The 21,852-nt window shown below is 38.7% G+C and overlaps 1 protein-coding gene across 3 annotated transcripts in view; it reads right to left on the bottom strand.

Moving 5' to 3' along the window:
* The window catches only part of LATS1 (large tumor suppressor kinase 1), a 54,134-nt gene that overhangs the window by 10,691 nt on the left and 21,591 nt on the right, over window positions 1-21,852 (bottom strand). For all 3 annotated transcript variants that reach the window (XM_077775978.1, XM_077775980.1, XM_077775979.1), the window contains exons 3-5: window positions 14,851-14,995; window positions 3,325-4,835; window positions 499-1,081 (exon numbers count right to left, since the gene is read on the bottom strand). In XM_077775978.1, the coding sequence (XP_077632104.1) occupies window positions 499-1,081; window positions 3,325-4,835; window positions 14,851-14,995 (2,239 nt within the window). The remainder of the gene's footprint in view (window positions 1-498; window positions 1,082-3,324; window positions 4,836-14,850; window positions 14,996-21,852) is intronic.

The following is a 21,852-nucleotide window of genomic DNA, read 5'->3' as shown; positions in this document are numbered from 1 at the left end:
TCAAAAACACTGATGATAATCTAGTGTTTAAGCTGAATGGTGGGTGTGGGGCTTCATTTAAAAAAATTTTGGGGGTGCCTGGGTGGCTCAGTTGGTTAAGTGTCTGACTCCTGATTTAGGCTTGATCATGAGGTCCCGCTTAGCATGGAGCCTGCTTGAGATTTTTCTCTCCTCTCTCTGCCCCTCCCCCATTCATTCTTGTTCTCTCTCTCTCTCTCTCAAGATAAACATTTAAACATTATTTTTTAAATGTTATTTGTCTGACATATTTCAAAAAAGTATGAAGAGGTTAAATAAAAAATGTTAATGATATTCAGAAATAACTGAATCTAACACACTCATTTTAAAAGTCTATAGGTGTCTCAAGGATTCACTCACATTTATCCAACAAGCAAGACTGAATCCAGGACTTTACGGCTCCCATCCAGTGAGAACACCTTTTACTTTATTACATTGACAAATCATATTAATACATACAAATATTATGGTTTTACTCACCACTCTGATAGTACTTAGAATCATGTGTCCATCTGAAGCCAGTGCAGAGGCCGAAGTCAGTCAATTTAATATGACCATCACGATCAATCAAAATATTATCAGGCTTAATATCTCTATGAATAAAACCCATTTTATGAACACTTTCAACAGCACAGGTAAGTTCTGCTATGTAGAATCGTGCCAGATTTTCTGGAAAGATGCCCATTCTTATTAATAGGCTCATCATATCTCCCCCAGGAATATAGTCCATTACAAAGTATAAATTGTCTTTATCTTGGAATGAATAATATAGACGAACTACCCATTCATTGTCAGCTTCGGCCAGGATATCTCTCTCAGCTTTAACGTGAGCGACTTGATTTCGAAGGAGAACATCTTTCTTTCGAAGAGTTTTTGTTGCATACAAAGCCTTCGTATCTACTTTTCTTGCTAGACAGACTTCACCAAATGCTCCTATTCCTAGTGTCTTTATCTTGACAAACATAGACTTGTCCATTTTAGCCCTCTTAAGTCGGATATAATTAGACTCTTTTTGGCAAAGCATCTTTCTCATTTGATCCTGGGCATCTTGAGATAATCCAACCTAGGCAAATAAACTCAAGGTTAAATGAGGAATTATTTTCTGTACCAAATATTTAAAAAGTTTGGAAACATTCAGGCATATATTTAAAGGTTAAATGCATAATAATTTTTAATGAAGCATGTTAGAAGTCTAGAATATACTTCAGAGAAAATTAACAAAAGTGCAGCTTAAGGGATAGTTAACAGGATACACAAAGGTGAGTTTTTATGCAGATTCTGCTGTGGAGAGCAAGATGATACCAATGGCAGCTTTCTACTGTTTTCTAATGCACCCCCAAAAAGTCCCCACTGTGCAACCACCAAACCTCTGTTAACATGCATCCTCATCCATCGCTCCATGCATATTCACCCCGAATTATGGGATTAGACTGCCTTCATTATATATGCTGCTCTTGTGGAATGCCTACAATGAAAATATTCTTCCTATTTTCTTTCATGAAAAGAAATTCTTCCCCTCCAGATTCATTTATTGTAAAAACAAAACAAAACAAAACAAAACTGATGTATTAAAAACAAAAGAATGTCTTCTCTAACTTAACCACTTATTAACATTCCTTTCTTTTCATCTTTCTTTTCTTTTTCTCAGGCACTAGAGTAAGGGTAGGGTGTACAGCCACCACTAACACAAAATGCAAAAGGCTTCTCCTACCTTATTTAAAAAGGACTTGTTTGATTACAAGGTAATTTGTAGATATTTTGGAACGTTTCAGAGAATAGTCAGTGTGACTTATGAAGACACCAAAACACAGATTAAAAACAAAAGCCAACTTCTGAGTAGACATGGACTATCTGGATTTAGAAGGAAGTTTATTTTTGGCTAGTTTAATAGAGAAATAATTTACGGGTTAAAATAGAATAGGAATTTAAGAAGTAGAGTCTAATTCTAGAAATGCAAGCCTAATTAAAATATAGCAACCTCATGCTTCTGTTAGGATGCGCGCATTTGCATGCAATATCTTTTAAGAAGGGTGGCATGCCAGACTTAGTATAGAACTGTTTCTCTTAAAATCTTACTTGCCTACACAGTAATGGAGGCTACAGAAGTCAGCAAAGCTTCCAACACCATAAAAGTTTAAATCAGCTATTAGTGAAAGTAAAGAGGAAAAAGGAAAAATAAACTAAGAAAATACATACAGACAGACTTTAGTAAGAAATCCTAAGAGCTAAAATATAGACAGGTCATATAGATTATCATGGTGTTTCTCATCTGAGAAAGTTCAATTTATAGCAGGAATAACAATAATGTGAAATCAGATTTAGAAAAATAATTTTAAAAGAATGGCTCTCGGGGAGCCTGGGTGGCTCAGTGGGTTAGGCGTCTGACTTTGGCTCAGGTCATGATCTGACAGTTAGTGGGTTTTAGCCCCACGTCAAGCTCCAGGCTGACAGCTCAGAACCTAGGACATGGAGCCTGCTTCAGATTCTGTGTCTCCCTCTCTCTCTCTGCCCCTCACCCACTCGCACTCTGTCTCTCTCTCTCTCTCAAAAATAAATAAAAACATTTAAAAAAATCTTAAATTTAAAAGAATGGCTCTCAGGTTATGTGAGGAAGTTTTATCACAAATTTAAGCCTCTTGAATTCTGAGTGAAAGTTTAAATTTGTTTGAACTGTAAAATGTGACAAAAATAGTAACAATGATAGCATCACCATATCTTAGTGAAGTTATGTACATAGAATCACAACAGATTCATTTAAAATGAGTGGGCACTTACTCTGATCTCTTTTTTAGTGGTTTAACAATTTCAGAATATTTTTCTAGTACATTATTAAAAAAATGAAATTAGAAGAGAAAATAACTGAAGAGATACTTTTTAATAAGACCAACCAGATGAATAAACCTGACAAATAAGGCCCCAAAACTACTATACATTAAAAAAAAAATGTTTCCTATTAAGAGATGGTACCCAGATATTTCTAACTTAAACAGTTGTAAAATAATGTCTAAAACCTAGAATATAACCTTTGCTTCTATTTCCAAATAAAATGATTATATACACCTAAATAGCATTCCATAAAGTATATTTTTCTTAATTTATTACAGCTTTATTACAAGAAATTCTGAGTAAATCTTAAAATACTAAAATAAAACAGTATAATTAAAAGTATTTTAAAGTTTACTGACTTTTAAATAATTGGTAATTATTTAGCTATCAAAGAAGGAAAAATACTGGACCAATAGTTTAAAATAAACCCTAAGCAAAGAGATAATCAAGTATAAAAATGTGCATTTTAAAAGGTTTTACCCGCATCATTTCATTCTCTAATTGTTTTTTCCGATGTAGCCGCTGCTGATGAGATTTGAGTACATTTTCTACATGTTGCTCCATAAAGAATTTAAACGCCTGAGGAGAGTAACTTTGAATACGAGACTCTCTTCGCTCTTCATCTTTCTTGTTTTTCCTAACGGTGATAGGTGAGGTTGTAATCTGTTTCTTTTCTTTATCTCCACCATCAATATTTTCATAACTTTTCTCACTCTCATCTTCCTTGGGCAAGCTCGGTTGATCCTCTTTGCTGGATTTACTGATTGGTTCATATGGGGGAACAGACGGGTTTTGGTGTAGCAGATGTTTTGGGTAAGGTGGAGGTGGACCTTGATAGTTTGGAGCTTCAGCAACAGGAGGCATAACAGTCATGTTTGAAGTGGTGCCCTCAGAAAAAGGGCTAGGTTGCACTGCTTGAATGGGCTGGGGTATCCAAGAAGGGTGCGTAGGTGCTAATGCAGTCTGTAGCTCTGGTTTTAATACACGAATACTTTTCACAGGCTGTTGAATAGGAGCTGGTGTAATAGCAGTGACCGTTGTAGCTGAAGGCTGAGAATTAGCAGAATGACTTGTTCTATTTCCTAATGGGTTATTAAAGGAATTTGACCTCACTGGTATGTTAGGTTGCCATGTGGGCAGTTCATGCCCACTGCTTGGGGACGACTGGGCTGGAGCAGAAGAGGACTGAGGCCAAGTAGTTTGCAGTCCAGGTGCGCTAATGTTATAAAGGTCCATGTTATGACTGTTTCTGTTTGGCACCATCAGAGACTGGGGCATGTTCCCATTTGCATATGCGGAAGGAGCAGCAGGTCCCCCTGTCTGTAGAGCAGAGGGGCTCTGTCCATTAGCTGGGGTCAGGGGATACGGAGGGGGTGGCTGCCGATTCACAGTGCCAGCAGGGACATTTTGGTGTATCATAAAATCCGTCTGACCACTACCATTCTGAATTCCAGGTCTTCCTGGTGGAAAGTTAAATTTGTTGGAACTCTGCATGATGATTGGTTGTCTGCCAACGGGAACAGAACTAATGCCTCTCTGTCCCTGATTAGGAGGATTCACTGGGGACGCGTTCAGAGGCGGTGGAGGGTAGCCCTCCTGCCAGGCTCCAGGTGGAACTGGAGAGATCCGGGAGATCACATATTCCATGTTTCCGGAATAGCGCTTTGTTTGAGAGTTTGGTTCCCAAGAAGGGGGAGGTGGAGTTGTACCTCTTGGAGGGGGAGTCTGGCCTCTGGGAGGTGGGGGAGGAGTGACACTCCTTACTTGAGGAGGTGGTGGGGGGTTCACCCTCTGTCCGTTGCTTGGGTGAGCTTGAGCAAACGCTGTTATACCAGATCCTGACAAAGGTCTTCCTACATCTGTCTGCGAGCTGGGACTTTCGGAACGATAGGCCACGCTTTCGCCTAGTGACGGGCCATGTCTCTGAGGAACTAAGGATTCTTTGGAACCTTTCCAGCTTTGTTTGCGGTTAACTGGTTGTTGCACACTCCCTATAGTCATAAAACAGAGGGGAAAAATGGGTTTTTAACCTTTTGGTTTTTTTTTCAATTTAGCTTGGAATTGACACAGCTAAGTGATAATTCTCTTTCAAGAATTATAAAAATAAAATTTTAGTTCAGTAGTTTTATTTTACCTTTCAAATTTTTATTTATTTTGACTAGGTAATACACTTTCATAGCTAAAAATTCTCAAAGACAAAAGAACACCCACCTCTGTCCTAAGGGACAACCAGATTCCTTCCTTGAAGGAAGGATTCCTTGTCATCAGTAAGACATTTTAGGGATGCACAAGTAAAGAGCATATCTGCTATTTATCTTATTATGCCTGCTCTTATTAAAGTGCTGTGAAAATTCTGTATATAAGGTGTTTTCTTACTTTTAAAAAAATGTCACCACAGTTTTTTACTGTATGGATATACCCAAATTTATTTAATCAGTTTTCCTACTGAAGGATATTAAGGTTGTTTGTAACCTTTTGCTATTCAAAAACAAAACAAAACAAAACAAAATTGAAGAATTTTGTAAAGATATTTCATATATATGTTAGATAGAAAAATTATCAGAAGTGGCAGTATTGAGCCAAAGGTTTTGTCCATTTAAAATTTTAATAGATACATACAACAACTAATTTTAAATATATTTCAAAGACACTGGGGGATAACTAGCTGAACACTAAAGTATAGATTTTACAGAGTTTCTCTGTACTAGACTTTCCAGATAAATGAAATAGGCAAGAAAATATATGATACTCAACCCCCTCCCCACAATGAAGTATTTAAAATAGTGTGGCTACTTGGAAAAAGATCTTTAATATATTTAAAAATATATAAAATACATTTGAATAAAATGTAATACATATAAAGAGTACATTCCAGAAAGATTAAGCATTTAAGTGTTAAAGATGAAATCATGTAAGCACTAGGAAAAACAAGTGAACATCCAATAATATTGGGGCACCTGTTTTGTACCTCTTGGGAAGGTCTTCCCAGGTATGGCAAAGATAGAGAACATACAGCAAAGACTGACAGATCTAAGTACATAAAACATGTAACAACATTCAAAACAAAACAAATAAGAAACATCTACAGATCTGAAAGGTCAATATCATCCTGGGAGAAAATACATTTAATAACACATATGGGAACAAAAAGGAAATGTTCCAAATGTACAGGTTAGGGGCACCTGGTGGCTCAGTGGCTTAAGCGTCTGGCTCTGGATTTTGGCTCAGGTCATGATCTCAGTTGGTGGGACTGAACCCCACATCGGGTTCCACGCTGGCAGCAAGAAGCCTGCTTGAGATTCTCTCTTTGCCCCCCGCCCCCAAATAAACATTAAAAAAAAAAAAAAAGAATGTACAGTATACTGGTCTATTTCATCTAGACTGGGCAGCGTACTGGGTCTATGCCTTTAGGAAAATCATCACTCTGGGCAACCTAGGCAAGTCCTCTGGCCACCAAGCTCAGTCTCACCTTCTTCAGATGGTCAGCTGTGGCTAAATACAACATGTATTCACTCACTGACTCAGCTCTTACCAGTTAAATTATAAGTCTCCACAACCCTAAGTAAACTGCCATCTCTGTTCTGCGCCTTCCATAAAGCTCTCTATGTTCTCCCACTTACCAAACCCTCCCACTATCGCCCTCCAACAAATGCTCCTATATCATTAACCTCTGCCCCAAGCTTTCCCACCACCTCCTTAAAGCTGGGTGTCTTCTGCTGACATTACTTTCTTGTCAGGTTTTCTTTAAAACTGAACAGAGCTAAAGATGGGATTCTACCTCTTATTTTTCCTTCATCCTCTTTGGACGGTCCTCTCACTTCATGAACTACTTGCTCATCCTCATTCACTCATAGTTTTGATATTTGGTCTCCCCTAAGCCCTGCCATCATTCTGTAACTTCAATATCCACAAGGATGGACCATCCATCACTGTCACCTCTCAGTTTCTTGGTCTCCTCCCTTCAACTCTACCTCAAGTATCACTCTTAAGATCACAATTCTAATTTTGATATCATCCATATCTGCTTTTTTCAAAATCACTTCTTTAAGGTCTACACTCTGGGACTACAACTCTCCTTTCCTATTTAACCACTACTACAAGCATTCTTCAAACCCATCAAGACCTCCATATTAATCCCTACTTCATTAATCCTCTGCTTTCTTTATCACACCCTTTAGCTATTTTATTTTTATTATTTTTTAAAGTTTATTTTTGAGAGAGAGCGCATGAGCATGAGTGGGGGGACAAACGATCTGAAGTGGGCTCTGTGCTGACATCAGACAGCCCTATGCAGGGCTCGAACCTATGAACTGTGAGATCATGACCTGAGCCAAAGTCAGACACTTAACTGAATGAACCACCTAGGCACCCCGCCCCCACTTTAGCTAACTTAAATCCATGGTCCACTACTTCTTACTTCCCTCTGTATTCCTTTTTTTTTCTTCTCATTTCTATTCATTCATTAAATTTTTATTGAGCATCTAAGTAATTTAGGTACAGTGGTGAACAAATAATGTCCCTGGCCCCATGAAACCTCCATTCTTGGGGGAGAAGATTCACAATGATAATAAACAAATAAATAAATAAAAGAGGTAGGGACACCTGGGTGGCTCAGTCAGTTAAGCGTCTGAATCTTGGTTTTAGCTCAGGTCATGATCTTGCGGTTTTGTGAGTTTAAGCCCCACATCAGGCTCTGCGAGGGCAGTCTCTCTCTCTCTCTCTCTCTTTCTCTCTCTCTCTCTCTCTGCCCCTTCCCCACTTACACTCTCTGTTTCTCTCAAAATAAATAAATATACTTAAAAAAATAAACAAGGTAATATCTAGGTACTGATAAATCCAATGAAGGAACCATAAATGGTGTCAAATAGTAACAGGACAGAAAGGGATGAGATTCAGGACAGAAAAGGCTCCACCAAGCAGATGAACTAAGACTAGGCAAAGTCCTGAGATGGGAGCTTGATATTTTCCAAGAACAAAAAGAAACCCACTATGACTGGAGAGAAGTAAATGAAGGGAAGTGGATACTGGATGAAGTCTGAGAGCATCAAGGCCATCAGGAGGAGTCTGGAAGGAATGAAAAGCTACTAATGCAGAGGAGGAATATGCTCTGATTAAGGATTTTTTTTTTTTTTTTAATTTATTTCTAGGAGAGAGAGAGAGAGAGACAGCATGAGCAGGGGAGGGTCAGAGAGAGAGGGAGTCACAGACTCCGAAACAGGCTCCAGGCTCTGAGCTGGCAGTCAGCACAGAGCCCGACGCGGGGCTCGAACCCACGAACCGCGAGATCATGACCTAAGCGAAAGTCGACGCTTAACCGACTAAGCCACCCAGGCGCCCCTCTGATTAAGGATTTAAATTATAAACTACCCTTTTAGCAACATTTCAAACTCCCTTTATCTTATTTTGTACCTGTTTAGTAGAACTCTAGTCACAGATGATTCCAGTCACCCACTTTTTTCTCATCCCTGCTAGAAAAGGCGGAGTAAAGTGCAGATTGATTCCACTATAAATTCAATGATCAGCATCATCAAATGCCTTTAGCATTGTCAGGAAAGTCTACTGTTCCTTTTAGTCTTCACTACAATTCTCCCCTGTTCTGAGTCTCCTCAAATCATCTGTCCCATTCCTTACACACCACTCTTCACAGATGACCTGATTTTACACTTTGGAGAGAACTAAAGGCATCAGAAAGGAACTCCCTTATCTTCCCTACATCACCTAAGTCTGTTTGTTCTTGTTAGAACAAAATGGTTGTTTCTCTTCCTCTGTAATACGCTAATAATCTCTCATCCTATGCTTTGGTTCCTTTCTTCTCCTGGCTTCTCAGGAACCTTACTTGATCCTTTTCTCTTGAATATTTCATTTCTTCCGCTTTTTAAAAAAAAATTTAACTTTTTAAAAAAGTATATTTACTTATTTAGAAAGAGATAAATAGTGTGAGTAGAGGAGGGGCAGAGAAAGAGGGAGACAGAGAATCCCAAGGAGGCTCTGTGCTAAGGGCACAGAGCCTGATGCAGGGTTCAAACTCACAAACTCTGGGATCATGACCTGAGCTAAAATCAAGGGTCAGAGGCTTAACTCACCATGACTGACCCACCCAGGTGCCCCTAATTTCTTTTATTAACTAGAGTCTTAAATTATCTTTTAAAAATGCTATCAAACAACAACAACAACAAGGCCCTCCATTCCCATACAGAGCACTGCCTCAAAGTGTCGTTTGGTACCGGTCCACTGTGAGAGAAGTGTGGAAGTTGAAAGTAAAAACAGAAATTATTTTACAGATTTCTAGCAGAGTAATCTTATATCTGTTAAATATGGTAAGAAAATATTTGGACTTATATTCTGTATGTCATTTTAAATTTACATTTTTTAATAATTCATCTTTGTATTTTACAAAATTGTTAATATGTAAGGAATTGGAAATTTAAAAAATAAAAGATCGTCACCACAGAAGAAGCATACTCTTGCTCGGGCACCTTCAAGGCTCTGTTGGTTACGTGTCCTACTTCAGCTCGGGTCATGATCTCATGGTTCATGGGCTGGAGCCCCGCACTGGGTGCTGCATTACCAGTGTGGAACCTACTTGCACTCTCTCTCTGTCCCTCCCCCACTTGAGCAGGCACGCGTGCTCCCTCTCTCAAAATAAATAAAAAAGAAGCATACTCTTGCTAATGTCCTCACGCTCCCCTCATAGAAAAACTTCTCAAAGTGTTTTTTATACCTGAGTTCTTTACCTCACATCCATCTATTTTTCAACCCCCCCCAACCAAAATTATGCTCCCATGACTGAATAGAGAAAAGTTACTCTATGTGTTATGTCCTCCCCGCATCAAATTCAGGAAGTCCTAACTCCCAGTACCTCAGAATGTGACTGTATTTGGAGACAGGTCTTTTTTTTTTTTTAAGTTTTTATCTATTTATTTTGAGAGGGAGACAGAGCAAGCAGGGGAGGGCAGAGAGAGAGAGAGAGAGAGAGAGAGAGAGAGAGAGAGAATCTCAAGCAAGCTCTGCACTGCCAGCGTAGTGCCCAATGCAGGGCCCAAACCCATGAACCCTGAGATCATGACCTAGGCTGATCATGACCTAACAGTCAGATGCTTAGCTAGTTGCCTTAAAGAGACAGGGTCTTTAAGAAGGCAATTAAAGTTAAAGAAGGTCACTTAGAATGGGCCCTAACTGAATGTGAGTGACAAGAGGAGGAAATCTGGACCAGAGGGACACCAGACATATGTGCATGGAGGAGGATGTGAGGACCCAGTGAAGAAGTGGCCATCTGCAGGCCATAGAGAAAGGCCTTAGGAGAAACCACAACTGCTGTCTTCTTGACCTCAGACTTCTAGCCTCCCAAACTGTGAGAGAACAAATCTGTTATTTAAGCCGCCCAGTCTGTAGTATTTTGTTATGGCAGCCCTAGCAAACTACTTGAGCCACGTCACTCAAGCCAGCAAGATATTTCTAGTTCTCACCTACATTAATCTCTCTTAGTGGTATTTGTAGACTATTTCCTCCCTTTCTTGAAACATTTTCACCCCTGGCTTTTAAGACACAGTTGTTTTTTTCCTTCCTCTCTACCTAATTCTTCAGTCTTTGCAGGCTTAACCTTTGCTGCCAGCTACTAAGTAACAGACTTGGTTCTAGGTCATCCTGTCATTTTGTCTACGTTATCTCCCACAGGTGGCCTATTTCATACACGTGGCTAGTCATATATATCCAGCTCCCTACTTGACTCTTGAAATAACTCACTGAACCTAACTCAACCTGATGTCAGAAAGCAGACTTCTGTTTCTCCCCAATGGAAGACCTGCTAATGCAAATTTGCTTCTAAATGGTTCCAAATTATTTTTATTGTTTTCATTAAATACTGGTATTTCAGTTCATAGATAATTTACAAAGAGTTGAGTTTCTGAGTTATTAAGAAGTGAATTTCATGTGTAGAAAGGGAATATATTAAATATATTTATTAAAATATCTTTGGGGCTCTTGGGTGGCTTGGTTGAATGTCTTTTTTTGTATAATTTTTTTAATGTTTATTTTTAAGAGAAAGACAGAGCATGAGCAGGGGAAGGGCAGAGAGAGGGAGACACAGGATCCAAAGCAGACCTCAGGCTCCAAGCTGTCAGCACAGAGCCCGATGTGGGGTTCGAACTCACGAACGGTGAGATCATGACATGAGCCGAAGTCAGACACTTAACCGACTGAGGCACCCAGGTGCCCTGAGTGTCTGTTTCTTGATTTTGGCTCAGGTCATGATCTTGTGGTTCATGGTATCAAGCCCCAAATCGGACTCTGCACTTGACACCACAGAGCCTACTTGGGATTCTGTCTCTCTCTCTTACCCTCCCCTACTCACTCCCTCTCAAAACATAAACATAAAATTTTTTAAAAATAATAGAATACCTTTGATACATTAAAAAAACAGATATATGATCTTTCTCCACCAAATCTTGTTCTCTCTTAGCACTGGCTTTTATAACGTGGGGTATCGCCACACTGCATCTAGTTTTCTACACCAAAAGCCTAAAGATTCATGACTCTCCATCATCACCCACTTATGTAATCTATCATCTCTCTTAGTTCATTCACTTTTCTCCACTGCCATATCCTGGTCCAAACTACTCTCCTTTCCTGGGAACTACTGTATATCTTATCTAGACTATGCTGATACCCACCCCCAATCCAGGCTTATCCACTGCAGCCATCCTTTGGAAACAAAAATCTAATCATGTCATTATCCTGCCTGAAATGCTTCCCTAACTCCCTGCTGCTCTTAGGACCAAATCAGTAGGCAGTCCTGCATAGCCAGGCCCAAAGTACTTCTCTAGTCCTGTCGCACACTCTTGTTTTCAGTGCCCCAGCCACTTGTGGTTCTTCCAGTGGCACCAAAACCTGCCCAACAGGCCATGCACAGGAACACTCTTCCTTACTAAACTTACCCGTTAACCTTTGTCTTTAAAAAAAATTTTTTTAATGTGTATCTGTTTTTTAGTGGAGGGGGGAGGGGTAGAGAGAGGGAGACACAGAACCCAAAGCAGGTTCTAGGCTCTGACCTGTCAGCACAGAGATCAATAACCCATGAACCAAACCGAAGTCGGACGCCCAGCAGACTGAGCCACCCAGGTGCCCCTAACCTTAGTCTTTCTTCGGGTATCAGCTCTACTATCAGTTTCACAAGAAGGTTGTCTCTGTTTTCCTTGATTAGGTCAAACCCCCCTCTATGATATGAGTCCACAGTACCATATATCTCACCCTTCTTTATTAACATGTGTGCAGTTCTAATCCTACATGTATTCATTTGACAGAGTGTTTGTTCTCCCTTATTAGACCATCAGCTTGACAAAAGGCTAAGAACTTTATGTTTTTGGCTAAGAACTTTTTAACACAATGCTGAGCAAAGGGCCCGAAACAGTGGGTGATCAATACAAATTTGCTGAGTGAATGGAAGAATAAATAAATCTTATAAATCAATAACAAAAGATGGACACAAGAGTAACAAAGAATAAAAATGCTAATTTTAAAATAACCGACTGCGGTGCCTGGGTGGCTCAGTCAGTTAAGCGTCTGATTTTGGCTCAGGTCATGATCTCACAGGTCGTGGGTTCAAGCCCCATGTCGGGCTCTGTGCTGACTGTCAGCTCAGAACCTGGAGCCTGTTTCAGATTCTGTGTCTCCCTCTCTCTCTGACCCTCCCCTGCTCACAATGTTCTCTCTCTCTCAGAAATAAATAAAACATTAAAAATATATATTTCTTTAAAAAATAACCGATAAACAGGGGCACCTGGGTGGCTCAGTTGGTTGGGGATCCAAGTCTTGATTTTGGCTCAGGTCATGATCTCATGGTTCATGAGTTCGAGCCCCACGTCAGAATCTGTGCTGACTGTGAGGACCCCGCTTGGGATTCTTTCCCTTCCCTCCCGTCCCTGTTTCTCTCTCTCAAAATAAATAATAAGTAACTTTAAAAAAAATTAAAAAATAAAAATAACTGATAAACAGCTGTTCAACACCAGTGATCAAAGAAATGTGAATATAAGAATAAGAGAATATTGGGGTGCCTAGGTGTCTTAGTTGAGCATCTGACTCTTGATTTTGGCTCAGGTTATGATCTCACAGTTTGTGAGACTGAGCCACACGTCAGGCTCTGTGCTGATAGCACAGAGCTTGCTTGGGATTCTCTCTCTGCCCCTCTCCTACTCATGCTCTCTAAATAAACTTTTTAAAAAATGAGACATTATTTCCACAGCAATTAAATATACAAAAATCATAATACCTAAGATTTACAAATATAGACACTCTCATTAATTTTATTTTAAGGTTTATTTATTTTTCAGAGAGAGACAGAGTGCAAGTATAGGAAGAGCGGAGAGAGAGGGAGGCACAGAATCCGAAGCAGGCTCCAGGCTCTGAGCTGTCAGCACAGAGCCCGACGTGGGTCTCAAATTCATGGACCGAGAGATCATGACCTAAGCCAAAGTCGTCTGCTAAACTGACTGAGCCACCCAAGTGTCCCTAGGCATTCTCATATTAAATTGATCAGGAGCATATAAGTTGGGGACACCTTTTTGAACAGCAATATCTAAGAAAAACCTTAAAGTTTTATAGGACTTTGACATTTTCCTTTACAAAATCATCAGGAGTGTACAAAGATTTAGGTATAAAGGGATTTACTGCAGTACTGTCTATAATGGCAAAAAAAAAAAAACAACAAGGAAACAAGGCAAATGTCAAAAAATGAGAGACTTTACATAAAGTAGGTGATAAGTCTAACTTAATGTAGTTAATAACAAAAAGTTATGCATAGTACATTAAGTGAATCACATAGGTTTTAGTATGACCCCATTTTTTGTTTATAAGAATCAAAATACACACATATAAACCCATTTAGGTTTTTCATAGGAAAAAAGAATGAGAAACAAAACACACTAAAATCTCATGTATACTAATAGTGGGGTCTTCTTTTTGCTTATTTGCTTTTTAAATATTCTGTGATGAGCATCTTCCACTATTATAATAAAATAAGATTATAAAAAGAAAAAAAGAATAGTTTGAATATGATAATTGTGGTTAAAAAGAAATATTTCAGATTCACTATAACCAAGTGGTTTTCAACCACAGCTGCTGCTTATCAAAATTACCTATGCACCTTTAAGGGCCCTGTCCTCAAATTCATTTTGATACAACACTATCATGCCATTTCCCTAACTTGAGACTCATTTACTGTAAAGCTTCTAACAATTCTAAGACTAAAGAGTTTATTTATTTATTAAAAAACATTTTTTAAGTTTATTATTTATTTTGAGAGATGCAGAGACAGCACAAGTGGGGCAGGGACAGAGGGAGAGGGAGAAAGAATCCCAAGTAGGCTCCGCACTGTCAGCACAGTGCCTGACGTGGGGCTCAAACTCACAAACCGCCAGATCATGACCTGAGCAGGAACCAAGAGTCAGACGCTTAATCGAATGAGCCACCCAGGTACTCCATATATTTATTTTTTAAGGTTTATTTATTTTGGGGTTTTTTTTGTTGTTGTTTTTAATTTTTTTTTTTTTAACGTTTGTTTATTTTTGAGAGACAGAGAAGCAGAGCATGAGCAGGGTTGGGGCAGAGAGAGAGGGAAACACAGAATCCAAAGCAGGCTCCAGGCTCTGAGCTGTCAGCACAGAGCCTGATGCGGGGCTTGAACTCACGAATGGTGAGATCATGACCTGGGCCGAAGTGGAACTCTTAACCGACTGCGCCACCCAGGCGCCCCACGGATTATTTATTTTTGAAAGAGAGAGAGAGAGAGAGCAAGGCGTGGAGGGGCAGTGAGAGACAGGGACAGAGGATCTGATGTGGGCTCCGCACTGATGGCAGCAAGCCTGATGTGGGGCTCAAACTCACGAACTGCAAGATCATGACCTGAGCCAACGTCGGATACTCAACTGACTGACCCAGGTGCCCCTATAGTTGATATATTTAAGTAACTTTAAAACAATACTGTTAAGAAATGAGGAGAAACTGATTAGTCACCTGGCTTCAAGCTGGCATTGATGGGTCTGGCAGCAGCAGCCATCTGCTCCCGGCGAGGGTCCTGGTAACTCATCTTACTAATGCATTCAATTGCTGCCTCTATACTTCTGTTGTTAGTTTTCTGAAGATCCTGTATAACCATATCCTGGTATGAAGTTAAAAAAAAGAAACAAAGTTTGAATCTGATAATTAAGAAGCAAAGAGCACCAAGAACTCCACTAGAGAAATTTATAATTATGAAGAACAGGGCCCCAAACCATTATATTAATGTCCTGTTTGTAAAACTACTACAGACACCCATACAATATCAAAGTAAAAAAGAAAATAAATCCTCAAATCTTTCACACGTTTAATATGAAAACTTTCACCTTTATATATGTAACATATTACTGTTTTCTCTTATACAATTAACTTCTGGGACAATCCTAACAGCATCACTCTGATTATTTCTCATTCTTAACTTCATCCATACACAAAGAAGACTATCAGATTGTTAAAAAGGTAGCAAACAAAATACTGGAAACCACTCTTTTGTATCATTAAAGCATTTTAGTAACCATCTCTGTTACTATCTTTACTAGTAAAAGAGCTATATGGTTTTTGTTTCTATTCTTAGAACTTACATTTCCAGAGAACCTTATTTACAAGGACATAAATATAGGACAAATGGTAGAAGAAAAACACTTAGCCTGTACATAATTATGTGATGAAGACTTTAGGAAGCTACATGGTATGACAAAAAGGCAGAGAGTTTGGAATCAAACAGAAGTAAGCCTGAGTTCCAGCAGCCTCACATTACTATGCTTTTGTTTTTATGATTAGAAGCAAAAATACATTCCAGGGACTGCAGATTTATTTCAGTGGTCCACTTTAGAACTGTATCAACTTTGGAAAATTATTGAACATTTCAAAGCTCAATTTCTTCATATGCAATACACTCAGAGAGGTGATGGGGGGACTAAATAAGAAAACATGTACGGTGCCTGGGTAGCTCAGTCGGTTGATCATCCAACTTCGGCTTAGGTCATAAACTCACAGTTCATGAGTTTGAGCCCCACATAGGGCTGACTAGCTGCTGTCGGCGCAGAGCCTGCTTTGGATTCTCTACCCTTCCCTTGCTCGTGCTCTTTCTCTCTCAAAGATAAACAATCATTAAAAAGAAGAAGACGGAAACCTGTAAAAGCACCTAGGCACAGGAGCTGGAGAGCCTCCTGCCTTGCTCCTTGTCCTTTATATAGAAACCTAAATTACCCACTAACATGCAGAATGTATATAGGCAGGCTTTTTGCAAGAGGGAGGCACCCATTTACTTGTCCTAGAGGAGCTAGTATTTCAAATGATATTTGAAAATGAGAAATGGCTAAGACTAACAGGTGAATAGGCTGCTGACAGACGACCCTCCTAATGAAATGACTAGGATGAGACCAGACCAAAAAAAAAAAAAAAAAGGCGGTGGCAGAGCCTTGCCGCCTACTCAAGATTCATTCTCCCTTTCTTGGAAAGAGTTACTGATTGTGTTGGGAGAATTCTTCCTTATAGCTACAGCGGCCACATGACAATTCTGACGAGGAAACAAAAGCAAGGATTTCTGGAAGAATGTTGCCATCCCTGATTTTAGGTCCTGGTATTTCCTGCATCCTGTTTTGTAGACAAGATATGACATCTGTGCTAGAGCATGATGCCACCAAGAAGGAAAATTCAAGAAACTCCTAAGAATCCTATGTGCTGATATCTTACAGAGACTGAATCAATGCTAGCTATATATAAACTGAGTCATTATTTTGTTTAAAACATTATTTGGATTTTTGTTAAAAGCAACCAAACTCAACCCTTAACTAAAACAAAAGTTACAGTGTGATCACATTTTATGCTAATCAGACTTCTGCAAATTTGTAGTGAGATACAAAAGAATTAACAAGTTTCACTTTATGTGTAACTTTAATACAAATCACCCCAAATTAAAATTCAGCAGGGAGTGTTTGACTTGTAGTTAAGCCATACATAAAAATAAATTCAAAATGGGTGAAAGACCTAAATGTGAGCCAAAAAACTATAAAAATCTTAGAGGAGAAACACAGGCAGCAACCTCTTTGACCTCTGCTGGAGCGACTTCTTACTAGACACGTTGCCGTTGCCCGAGGCAAGGGAAACAAAAGTAAATATGAACTATTGGGACTTCATCAAGATAAATAGCTTCTGTACAGCAAAGGAAACAATCAACAAAACTAAAAGGCAGACTATGTAATGGGAGAAGATATCTGCAAATGATGTATCTCATAAGGGGTTAGTATCCACAACCTATATCAACTCAACAGCCAAAAAACAAATAATCCGGTGAAGAAATGGGCAAAAGACATGAATAGCCACTTTTCCAAAGAAGACATCAAGATGAATAACAGACACATGAAAAAATGCTTGGTATCGCTCATCATCAGGGAAATACAAATCAAAACCACAATGAGATATCACCTCATACCAGTCAGAATGGCTAAAATTAACAACACAAGAAACAACAGGTGTTGGTGTGGCTGTGGAGAAAGAGGAACCCTCTGGTGTTGTCGGTGGGAATGCAAACTTGGGCAGTCACTCTAGAGAACAATATGGAAGTTCCTAGGGGCGCCTAGGTAGCTGGCTCAATTGGATAAGCATTGGACTTTGGCTCAGGTCATGATCTCACAGTCTGTGAGTTCGTGCCTCATGTCAGGCTGTGTGCTGACAGCTCAAAGCCAGAGCCTGCTTCAGATTCTGTGTCTCCTTTTCTTTCTGCCCCTCCCCTGCTTGCTCTCTCAAAATAAACAAACATTAAAAAGAAAAAAATTATTAAAAAAAACAGTATGGAAGTTCCTCAAAAAGTTAAAAATAGAATTACCTTATGATCCAGCATTTGCACTAGGAGGTATTTACCCAGAGGATACAAAAATACAGATTCGAAGTGGTACATGCACCCCAATGTTTATAGCAGAATTATCAACAACAGCCAAACTATGGGGAGGGCCCAAATGTCCACCAACTGATGAATGGGTAAAGAAGATGTGGTATATGTATACAATGAAATATTAGCCACCAAAATAATGAAATCTTGCCATTTGCAAGGGCATAGATGGAACCAGAGTATATCATGCTAGGCAAAATAAGTCAGTCAGAGAAAGACAAATACCATATGATTTCACTCATACATGGAGTTTTAGAAACAAAACAGATAAACATATGCGGGGGGGGAGAGGAAACAAACCATGAGACCCCCCCCCATAAGAAACACTTAAAGAAGTGAGGGTTGATGGATGGAGGTGGATGGGGGGTGGGCTAGATGGGGGATGAAGAAGGGCACCTGTTATGATGAGCACTAGGTACTGCATGTAAGTGATGAATCACTGAATTCCACCCCTGAAACCAACACTGCACTGTATGTTAACTAACTAGAATTTAAATAAAAATTTGAAAAGAAAAATAAGTAAATAAAACTAGTTAAGCCAAATGAACTGTATTCATGCCACTATCACACAGCAGTGTCATCCTATGTCGTAAGAAAAAACTAGCACTCACCATCCTTTTCCAATACTGTGGGAACCATATTCTTATTAAATGCACTAGAATTTCAGCTGGTGATTAGTATGCTGGCTTTTATTTTTGAAAAGTTATTGCTATACACCAAAATATTTTTTATATATCTGTTAACAATACAGACCAAAGTTCCGTAAGTGGAGTGTTAGTACCAGTGTAAAACAAAACCCCCTCATATCATTAACTTTTGAAGTTTTACATAAGAAACATTGTGTCCACATTACTGTGGTTTTTTTTAGGCTAAGAAACAAAAGTACACTCCAGTGATTGTAGATTTATGTGCCCCAAGAATGCATCAATCCTGTTTAACATTTATTCCTACAAAGAACTTAATCTCAAAACATTTGAGGTTTTAATTTGTTTTATTTATATGAGAGAGAGAGAGAGGAAAATGAGTGGGGAAGGGGCAGAGAGAGAGGGAGGCAGGGAATCTGAAGCAGACTCTGTGCTGGCAGGAGAGAGCTCGATGTGGGGTTCTAACTCACTAACTGTGAGATAGTGACCTGAGTCAAAGTCAGACATTTAACTGACTAAGCCACCCAGGCACCCCTGAGGTTTTAATCTTATAGACTACTAGCAACATATTCTCAGAAAATTGCAACAGCTTTGAACCTGGTGTAAAGGAACAGACAGGATTTATGAAATAATAAAATAATGAAGTGAAAACTGGATAAAAATGTTAAAGCACCAAGTTAGGATCTTAAACAAATTCTTCAATCTAGTGAAAAGCTATCAGAATGAGTGATTCACAGAGGCAGCAGATATAAATTGCCATATCATTTTCTTTGTATCACCATGGAGATAAATACTACCCTGACTTCATTATTTGGCCAAATGAGGATTGACAAATGCCTATATGCTTTTAGTAAAGCAACTTTGCTTAAGAGGTTATTAATGTCATAAGGTGACAATTTTGAAGTGTGTGGTGGTAATAAAGCTAACATGTCTTTGTAATATGAAGTAATTATTATTATTGCCAACAGATAAAGAATAGCCATTGACCTAAATGAAAAGTCAAAGAAAGACTAATACCATATGATTTCACTTATATGTGGAATCTAAGAAACAAAATAAATGAACAAAGAAAGAAAAAAACAGACTCTTAAATACAGAAAACAAACTGGTGGTTGCTAGGGGGGAGGTATTTAGGGGAATGAGCAAAATAGATAAAGAGTATCAAGAGATACACACTTCCAGTTATAAAATAAGTAAATCATGAAGACGAAAAGTATAGCACAGGAATATACTCAATAGTGTTCTAATAACACTGTATGATGACATAGTGACTACATTTACCATGGTGAACAATGCACAATGTATAGAATTGTCAAATCAACATGTTACATATTTGAAACTAATATAACACCATAATGCCAATTACACACACACACACACACACACACACACACACACACACACACAGAACAGAACATTAACTAATGCTTTAGATTTCTTAAAACTGTCTATATTATAGAAATAATTTTTAAGTTCCTTAAAGGAATAGACCATGTTTCATGACTGATTGAAGAGTTCAAACACAGTAAGAAATACATAGCTACTGAAGTGACTTCTCTGACAAAAGTCATTACCACTTAAGAGTCTTTATCGCCATGTGATTTTCTAAATGCTCTTTTCCTAGCAATATGTAAAAGGAAAGAGTAAGATCAATGATTCACTCCTTTCTTTATTCTTTGCCTTCTGGCTAAGGGATTAGGGAAAAAGTACTCTGAAGAAACTCCATATGAGCCATTTCCTTAATTCTCCAACTACTGACCAGGAAAACATCACAGGTCTTCTCTTCCCCTCTCTCTATATATATTTTTTCAGGTAAAATTCTAGTATTTTTAGAACACTTAAGCATAAAAATGATAGTAAATAATATTTATCAAATGGATGCACAGAGTAGGCGAGAAAGATTCATCTTTTTTCTCCTTGGTTTAGGTAGAATCTCCCTTTTCAAATTCTCTACTATAATGCATACTTAAGTTCTGAACATAAGAGATATCTGAAAATGTGGCCACCAATATTAACAATAAAGGAAGAATTTTAAAGGTAATTATCTTTATGTAGTGGAGCTAAAGGTAATTTTTGTTTCTTTCTTTACATTTTTAAATTTTTAACAGAAAAAGATACTTTTATAATCAGTAAAAAAAAAAAATCACTATGGGGCGCCTGGGTGGCTCAGTCGGTTAAGTGCCCGGCTTTGGCTCAGGTCATGATCTCACGGTTCGTGGGTTCAAGCCCCGTGTCGGGCTCTGTGCTGACAGCTAGCTCAGAGCCTGGAGCCTGTTTCACATTGTGTCTCCCTCTCTCTCTCTGACCCTCCCTTGCTCACGCTGTCTCTCTCTCTCAGAAATAAATAAAACATTAAAAAAAATTTTTTTAAATGACTATATATTTAAAGGAAAACATTAATATTTGTTCATTCACATTTACATTTTCCATGGCCAATGCGTATCCAAAATGATTTCTGCCACCTAAAATACTCACAGAAAGTGTGTAATGGCAAATAAATTTCATTAACAACCTAAACAAAATATTATTATAAATAAATAAATAAATGCTATGAAAAAATTTCAATATGAATTCTAAAGGTATATTTTAAAAATTGGCCTAATTAACATGAACTGAAATTTCATTAGAATAAAACTTCAGTGGGGCGCCTGGGTGGCTTAGTCAGTTAAGCGTCTGACTTTCGCTTAAGTCATGATCTCGCGGTTCGTGGGTTCGAGCCCTGCATTGGGCTCTGTGCTGACTGCCAGCTCAGAGCCTGGAGCCTATTTCAGAGTCTGTATCTCCCTCTCTCTCTGATCCTCCCCTGCTCACGCTGTCTCTCTCTCTCTCTCTCTCTCTCCTAGAAATAAATAAAAAACATTTAAAAAATAAAATAAAACTTCAGAGAGAACTCAGTGTCTCATTTAAAAGGAATAACATAGGAATCATAGGAGTCCCAGAGGATGAAGAAAGATAAAAAGGGGTAGAAGGCTTATATAAGCAAATCATAGCAGAAAACTTTCCTAACCTGGGGAAAGACAGACATCAAAATCCAGGAAGCACAGAGAACTCCCACTAGATTCAATAAAATCTGATCATCAATAAGGCATATCATAGTCAAATTCACAAAATACACAGACCGGGAAAGAATCATGATAGTAGCAAGGGAAAAAGAAGTTCTTAGCCTACAAGGGAAGACAGATCAGGTTCGCAGCAGATCTATCCACAGAAACTTGGCAGGCCAGAAAGGAGTGGCAGGATATATTCAATGTGCTGAATCAGAAAAATATGCAGCCAAGAATTCTTTATCCAGCAAGGCTATCATTCAAAATAGAAGGAGAGATCATGAGTTTCCCAAACAAAAACTAAAGGAGTTTGTCACCACTAAACCAGCCCTACAAGAAATTTTAAGGGGCACTATCTGAGGGGAGAATAGATGACACAAAA

This window comes from Crocuta crocuta, unplaced genomic scaffold, assembly GCF_008692635.1.
Source record: "Crocuta crocuta isolate KB4526 unplaced genomic scaffold, BGI_CrCroc_1.0 scaffold25, whole genome shotgun sequence".
NCBI classification, from domain to species: domain Eukaryota; kingdom Metazoa; phylum Chordata; class Mammalia; order Carnivora; family Hyaenidae; genus Crocuta; species Crocuta crocuta.
Note: the sequence above shows the minus strand (reverse complement) of the source record. Positions and strands in the feature narration are given on the sequence as shown.